The sequence below is a fragment of the Parasteatoda tepidariorum genome, chromosome 9, assembly GCF_043381705.1.
Source record: "Parasteatoda tepidariorum isolate YZ-2023 chromosome 9, CAS_Ptep_4.0, whole genome shotgun sequence".
NCBI classification, from domain to species: domain Eukaryota; kingdom Metazoa; phylum Arthropoda; class Arachnida; order Araneae; family Theridiidae; genus Parasteatoda; species Parasteatoda tepidariorum.
Window position 1 is genome coordinate 62561400 of NC_092212.1, and position 8691 is coordinate 62570090.

The following is an 8691-nucleotide window of genomic DNA, read 5'->3' on the forward strand; positions in this document are numbered from 1 at the left end:
TTTTTTTTGATTCATATTTAAAAATGTATTAATCTTAACGACAGAATAAACGTATTGCTGTTTTATATTAACTGTGTCATTTTGGAAACCATTCTCTACATAGTTGTTCATTTACTTTAGGGAACACGCGAAAAATTATACTTTTTCCTTTTGTTTTTATATCAGAATTTTTGCAAGTATCAATCGCGAAAACTGGCATTTCGATCATAGTTTTAAATTCTTGTAAATTCACTGCAAAAACTGAGGAAAGTCATTATAGAAAATAACAAATGTCTTAGAATATCTCGGACGGTGTTCTTCACTAAGCATTTCTGCTTCAATTTTTTTTATTTTTTATAATTCGCTGCTTTACATTGTTTGCATTCCTGTGAAATTGGGTAATTCAGAGTCATTAGAGTTTCTGTTAAGGTGACCAGGACCAGGAAGTGAAAGACCAGGCATTCATCTGAGTAATTTATAATGAAACGTACTAGGTTTTTTTAATTTATGATTTATTTAGGTCGCACCAGGCTAGGATGCATATGTTAATATCAGTCTGATATATGTTATGAATATGAAGCATTCAGTTTTAAGATTCATAGTTTTTCTAAATACATTTATCATTTTTTTTAATATTAAGTGGTAACTAACATTATAAAATATTATTTTTATAAATATAACATTGAAAATCTTGCATAATGTATCTGCGGTATCTGCAAACGTTTAAATTTTTCTAGTGGTTATAAATTCACGGTAATACTACTTGGCGTTATATTTTTAAAGATAACATTACACATCATCGTTTACAGATTTTGTACGAGATAATTCATAGTCATAGTCATTAAGTTCGAACTTGGATTCCGAGGCCACACGACATGGATCACAAAAAAAAATAAAAGCTGTAAAGGATAAAAGCTGTAAAGCCTCCCGCATGTAGATTCTGCTCAAGCCTTGTTGAGAACCGAGTTTGTCTTGTGGTAAGTAGGTAAGTTTATTGCGCAAAACTTACTCATGTGAGCGTGCGAGGTACATGATGTATACATGAGAGTGCAAATTCTCTGTATTAAAATCCATATGGATCAACTTCAGGTGATAGCCCCATATATAGAAAAAGTCTGTTTTTACTATAATTCGCAATGGTAAGGGTAACAAGCTTGTCGGTCCTGAGCAAACACAAATATATAATTATCTAAACAATCCCAAGAAACTGAAGCTGTAAGATATTGCTTGATTAATTCAAAAATATGCAAATGGAAATAAAAGTCGACACGTTACAAGCTCTCCAAAATATTCGCCCCATCTCTTATATCTCGGACTTGTCAAGCGTGAACGAAAAGAAAGGAAAGTTGTTTGATATATAAAACGATAAATGAAAATAAAGGTGAGATTGGTTGGTTTATTGAAATTACATACATTTGCTGACTTGTGTGCTCAATATAGGCTTATAAGTCATTGTCAAGTAGAAAATACAGATAGAACAATACAGAGAAAGGCATCACAAAGAATACATCCAGGGTTACGGCGGGATTCGAACCCGCTCCACGCTTTACAGAGCGTTTGGACCGACGATACCGCTCGACCAGGGAGGCCCCTAAAGGTGAGAGTGAAACAATAATAAGGATGCAAAAATAGAACAAGAAAAGCCACTGTGTGCCGAGAGGGACGAATCAGGGTCACATGAGGTGCTACCCATTTAAGTTTGGGCTATTAGTTCGATTAACAGTTAATTTTACTACATCACAAACTGAAAAGATGACTTGTCCATTATTAACTGTTTGTGAGCAAAAATTTTTTGTATCTTTAATATTAGCGTATGACGATATATTTGGAAACTTGTAGTAGAAGCGTAGGGGAGAGTGGGGTCAATTGTAACAGGGTACGATTGTAACAGAGCAAAAATTTCGAGTGTCGGGTTCTAGATTTGGTTCCTAGGTGGCGCACAACGTGTATTTAAAAAATCTACATGTACACACCTGCTGCCATCCATTTTTATGTATTTTTCAAAGAGTTACATTACAAAAGATATTTTAACGCTACGTAAGTACTTTTTTTGATATTAGAATATTATATTGTAACAAAGTAATTTTGCTTAATCAAATAAAAATTATTAACCGAATATGTAAGTGGACACCTTAATTAACATTTCAAAAAAAAAAATTAGTTTTGCTAATTAACTAGCATTGTTTTTAACAAATGAAGCTGAAATGGCGTCTTGGGGACGATTGTAACAATAAGTAAAGGGACGATTGTAACAGCTGAAAATAAATAATCTTATGTTTACAAACCATTACTTAACTCTTTAAGAACCACCAATAGTTTCCTATATCATTTATATTATGTTGCATGTGCATTATTTTATTTGTCACCTTTCACAGCATAAATTAAAATTTTTAACCCCTTAAAGTTAAAAGTTTAACCCTTTAGGTCTCTGCTCATTATTATTTTTACTCCTAAAATATCACTACTATTTTGATCAATAAAAAAATATATCACAACTATGATAATATGTATAATTAACTATGTTTTAGTTGAATTTATGAACTGTTACAATTGACCCCGTAAGTGGGGACAATTGTAACAAGTGCACGACTGTCAAAAATTGTTAATAACTAATATAATAACATTTAAAATAAGGTATTTTTTTTTTTTTCTAGTAGAGAATAGTCTACTTTACTCGTCTGTCAATTAATACTAATAATATATTGGATTTTTTGTTAGTTAAAAATAGTTAAGTAAAAAATGTTACAATTGACCCCATTCTCCCCTACTCCTTATAATCTGCCGTAGTCGTTACATCGAGTTGTTGCTGTGATTGGGTTATTTTGAAATATTCTTCAGATTAGATTAACTTTTTTCCTGACATTATTTATAAATTGAAAAATAATAATAAATAAACGTTACTTGAAATTTCCTCCTTTCTTGGCTGATTCTAATAAAGCAAAAATTGGCATTGCCCCGATGGATGAGAGTTGATGCTGTACAAGAAGAGGATCTTCATCTTCAGGTAATTCATAGAGGAATCCTTCGACATCATCAAACTCTGAGGTATTAGCAATACAAATATAAATAAACATTCGCAGATACATTAGAATGCAATACGTTTCTAGTTTAAAAATTTCTAGTCCATATAAGTAACTGAATCTGATACAATACCGCTTATTATTGTTAACAATTTTCTGATGCAAAACTTACCCATAATTTGTGGATCCATTATGTTTCGCATAAGTGGTACAGCACCGCAAGACAGCTGCACTATGGCTAAAAGCACCACAACAATCATTTTCTAAAAGGAAGGGAAAGACAAGATGCTATTTTGAAATGGAAATAACATTAACTCAACACTCAAAAGTGAAATACAAAGTGTTCTATAAATTGTCAAAAGTGAGTTGATACTGAAACCAAGATAATTAGCCAAGTTTACAGCAAAAATCATACCTACCAATTTTTAGCAGAAATCATACCTACCAACATTATAATCGAATTATTGTTATAACTAGAATATACTTTTTTATTTTAATATAGCTTAAGCGCACCATTGCTTCATCATCACACATTTATATACATGTTTAATTTATGTATATGTCTAATTTACTTCAATGGTGTGAAAATAATTCTAAGTTAGATTCATATACCCAAGAGTTAAATAGAAAGTATAAATTTTACAACCACTTTAAATGTAGAAATAAAAATATTTGAAAAAAGGGTTAAATTGTGCATTTATGTTAAAACGTATTTCGATATCGCTTGAATTCAATTGTAACTATATGAAGTCATGGGACGCTTATGATCGTTGACCGTTCGAAAGTGCAGACTTTACGGACGTACTTTTTGTAAAAGACTGCTGATTTTTACGTTTTTTATTCCGAAAATATATCTCAATAATAGTGAAATGTCACCAATTTTTTTTCAATTATTAGAGCAATTAATTAATTAATTTTGTGATCAATTATGCAAGCAAAAAAAAAGAACTATTGAGTCTCTCACAACATTTCAACTTTACGAATGAAAAAATCAAATTAAATTAAATATTTAGAGCATATTTTATGTTTTAAGAACTTTAATGGCAGCAAGAGTGTACCGTAGCACAATAACAGATACCTAAGAATTTTATAAAAAGATTTCCTTCATTTTAAAAAATAAATAAATAAAAACTGGTAATAAAATTATTTCAATATTAACAATTATCTTGAAAAAACAAACTTATAATAACGCCTTCCGTGATATATAAGAAACATATTGCATTATAAAAATTCAGGAGCTAACTGGTTAAAGTGGTAGCAAAATTTATGTTACTAAATGTGTAATAACTCAAATTCACCTGTAAAAATCTGACATCTAGTGATTTTGCATCTCAATTAAGGTGACTTTAAAAGTTAAGTGGTTGCTGAGCAGGGAAATTTCTAGTTCCTTTAATAATTAATTTATTACCATTTGAATATTTTTGGCAGGATTGAACCTCTGGGAGCGTTGTAAACGCTAATAAAAACTAGTGTTTTAGAAAAAGGAAAGTCGTAAGAAACAATTTGTCTTTGATATAGTTAAATTTTGAAGAATTTGTCGAAAATAATTCAGCAAAACAATCTCAAAAAGCATTCCAGCAACAGTTCGTTTTGGATCAGAGAATTCATAGAGGTTAAGGTGTTGCGCACAGGCCACCTTTACTTACCAGACAAGCTGGTACCCATCGATCTGAAGCTAGGTGGACTCCCACTGGTGGTCAAATCCTGGTTCTACCGATTAATCTCAGCAACACACATAATTTTCTATTAGAATTATAGTTAGGATAGCTGTGTATTTAAAAATGAATCATTTCATAACGAATAGGCTACATTTCAAAATGCATAGGCTAGGGCCTGAAAAAAACATTCCTCATGTTTTTAGAAACATTCATTTATATTCTATATCTTTCATTTATATTCTATATTTATTATTTATATTCTGCTATATTCTTTGAAAACCACTTTATTAACCGAAACTAAAATTATCACCTTAGTTTAAGCACTTAATACGCACCACTTTTTTGCTAAAGGTATTTATGACATTAATACAAAGGGTCGCTTTCAGTCACCCCCCAGCCGAAATGGGTGATTATTTGATTCTTGATTTCATATAATAAAATTATATAAAATAATTTTGACATTACAATGGAAAGAAAATTACAGTGGGGAGCAAATTTTCTGTTACATTTATACAAACACTTGAACTTGTAGTTTGTCTACGGTAAGAACTTCCCCCTCCACAAAGTCTGAGGCCGTCTGCTGCTATGGAAACAAGAATAGCGCATTTCTGGAACGGTAGCTCCCCTTCTCTCTAGGGTTAACACAATAGACCGAAGAAAAGTTTCTTCTTTTTTCGCCGACCCCACTCCCTTACTTGAAATAGTTATAGCTCGTTACCATAGTCACCTCTTTTCAACTCATGCCTAACACCAATAAGGACTTTGAATTTTTCTAACTTCTATCGACATTATTCCAGTTGCTTAAGGGCAAGATCTCATATGAAAGAGTCAATTGCCCGCTTCGCGGACAGGCACTCTGTATTCTACTATAGTTCAAGTTCAAGTTCCATATTCACCATCACGGATCCAGATGAATAGCTAGGGGAGTTCTAACTTTAGACTAACTATACCTAATTCAGGTGTGGGGATATTAAATCTAGCTTTGTTTTGAAAACTACAGAATCAATATTACATATTTTTCAATCTGTTTTTAGTTTAGTTTATTCATTTTTATGTTTTTGTACAAGTTTATAGAGAACGCATATACCAGTATGCGTTTTTTTTTTTTTTTTTTTTTTTTTTTTTTTTTTTTTTTTTTTTTTTTTTTTNTTTTTTTTTTTTTTTGTAAATAATATTTAAGACCAAAAACATACGACCTTCACTTGTCGCCTCATAAACTCAAATGCATTGTTTTGCATGTAAATTCCTAAATATTTGCTGTTAAAAGAAAATTGTTTACATAGAGTATAGAAGTGTTTCCATATTTTTGACGAACCCCTGTATCTAAGATCTGTTTTTAAAAAAATGCCATGCAACTGAAAACGGAAGAAAAATTTTTTCACAGTAGGTATACTTTCATCAAATGTATTAAAGTACTGCTTAGCATTTACACATTAATGAATTTAAAATATTTTTATTTGTATTAAAAATAAGTCTTGAATTCTCACATGTTGTAGAGATTTGACTGTAAACTTAAATTTCTATCTTTAGTATGTTAGATATAAAACTCTAAATTTTTTTCTTTTCAAAACATTAAAGCTAATCAGCAATATAGTACGCTTTATAAATTATATAATAATAACGATAATCAACGTGAAATCTTCTGTGTCAATATTTAGAAAGTGTGTCTTTCTGTGTTTCGATACAGAAATATGTTCTTCATTATGCAACTGAATCGATCACATATTAGTTCATTTGACATTCTTTATGCTCTTTTCTCGCTCTTTATTTGTATATAGAACAAAATTTATACTTTCTTGGTTTGGATTACATCCCAAAAATTGGTTAAAATTTTGAACCAAAAATTGTACAATAAATTTTTTTCGTAAATTTCGACATTTAGTTTAATCTAACTAGTGTTGCTTATTTCAACGGTAAATAATTATTTTTTTACGCAGTTTTTAAAACAATGTGGTAAGCAAGAGTTATTTTTGATCGTCTTGATAAATATTTCTGACTTAATTGATTCAGTGCTTTCTGAGCAGGACTTATTACGAAATGGAAAGGGTTATTTTAGAAATAAATAAAATAACCGAGACATATATATGAGTTAGTGTCATCTAAAAGTTTTTGCAACAATTACAATTACAAACATCAAAGAAAGAAAATATGTTACGGGTATAGTATTAAGTTAAATAACTATACATAGGAAGCACCAGTTTTTAAAGAAATCAACATTTTAAATGAATATTTTCTCTTATTAAAAAGTTCTTTAGTTGTAACATTTACTGCTGCACCTTTTTTTCGTTGTAGTTATTATAGTATTTTAAAGCCATAACTACATTACCAAACCATAAAAATGTATAACCAACTCAAAATCGAAATCAATTGCATTGTCTAGTATTAGCACTATATTTACGATGTATCGAGCATCAATTTATCAATATTGATTGTTGAAAGATTTATACTTACTATTAATCTTTTTATAACGACCTATCAACTATCTGCTCGAAATATCACTTTCAACACAGAAAATAAAACTTTTTTTAGGCACTTTTATGGTCTATAACTGAAGCACAACAACACGTTGGGTGTTCGTGAAATAAAAAATTATAGGATGAAACCATCTTGTTTGATCTTAAGCAGGTGTTAGACACCTCTGTTTCATATTCAATGACTTCATCAAGTAAACATGTCTCTCATTCGTGGAATATTCAAGAAGACAGCCATCAAGCCCATCGATACAGTATAAAGAATGCGCAGATAAAGATTGAGTGATCATCTGATTTCGTCATGCATGATCTAGATTTATTGATAATCATGACCTTATAAGTATTTTATGAATTTTATAACGCGTTCCATTTGGTCGGAATGAAAAACAAAATGGCACGGAATTGTGCTTATAGGTAATATCTGTAGAGAATATATTACAGGAAACAAAAAGAAGTCAATCTGCCATCTTGAATTAATTTTTTTCCCCAATCATTTTGTTGAAGATTGACATAATAGCAGACGATAGTTTCAAAGACATAGTAGCAGACGATTATTTTCAAAGAACATAATTTAAACTGCTGTGAAGTCATATTTAACCAGGTTGGCAAAAAGCATGAAAGTAAAAAAGGACATATTGTGTTGGTGATTCACGTTTTCTCTTTGTCTTTTAAAAGAATCAGTAGAACATTCTTTTTCTTCTTTTTAGTTAACTTTCTTGTGTTTTTTCTCACAAGTGGAGATTTTTTTTCGTTAAATTAAACATTAAAATTTTATTTGTTTTTTGTTTCGCAATATTTTTTCAGTGCTACATTTATGTTTTTAATTTAGTACTTAAGAATAAAAGGTTCTTTTGGTAACTACAACACATTTGTTGAATTTTTTGCAAACAAGCATTAAAGCGCCAAATTGCTATATTTTGCTTACTCATACGACACAGAAATGTTCAGTCACATAACTTGATCTACGCTAACGTACTTGATATAATGTTATGTATAGAAATATAATTGAGGTGTATGAAAAAAGAAAATATCGTGATAACTTCGTTATGTGAATGAACATTACATTCGAGTAACATTCCGCATTTGAATGAACATTCATTTACTTGTTGTTCCGTTTTCGATGTCGATTTATATGTTGGAGTGCAACGTTTCCAAGCTTTTATTGACCGTCAATTCTAAACATGCACTGCATCTCGGTTCGGCACCAACCTGTCCTTGGGTGGATATTCATTTAAAAATTAGTTCAATTTACGTGAAAAATTAAGAAATTCACTAAACTCAAAATAAATGGTAAAAAAAAAACATTGATATTCAAGGCAATAAAACGTAAATTGTCTCATGGAAAAAATGCGTTTGTATCTCGGTTAAAATAATGTAAAATTTACGTTAAGAATCGGTTACGAAATTCTCGATAATAAAAATAAGCATTAAAAAAACGTTAACATTCACGGTTAAAAAAGGGAAATTTATACAAACGAAAATAAACGTTAATAATAACGCTAAAAGTGCGGTAAAAAAGAAACGTACTTGGCTAAAATAACGTCAAAAATTGGTTACGACATT

The 8691-nt window shown here is 30.3% G+C and overlaps 1 protein-coding gene across 2 annotated transcripts in view; it reads right to left on the minus strand.

Moving 5' to 3' along the window:
- The window catches only part of LOC107445782 (uncharacterized), a 13570-nt gene extending 6182 nt beyond the window's left edge, over window positions 1-7388 (minus strand). Inside the window, exons 1-3 of one of the 2 annotated variants that reach the window (XM_016060265.3) lie at window positions 7109-7388; window positions 3172-3262; window positions 2881-3019 (exon numbers count right to left, since the gene is read on the minus strand). In XM_016060265.3, the coding sequence (XP_015915751.1) occupies window positions 2881-3019; window positions 3172-3259 (227 nt within the window). In that variant the 5' untranslated portion in view covers window positions 3260-3262; window positions 7109-7388. Of the gene's footprint in view, window positions 1-2880; window positions 3020-3171; window positions 3288-7108 lie in introns of those variants that run through there. The other variant, XM_071185048.1, reaches the window with a different exon arrangement.
- Between the last annotated feature and the right edge of the window lie 1303 nt (window positions 7389-8691).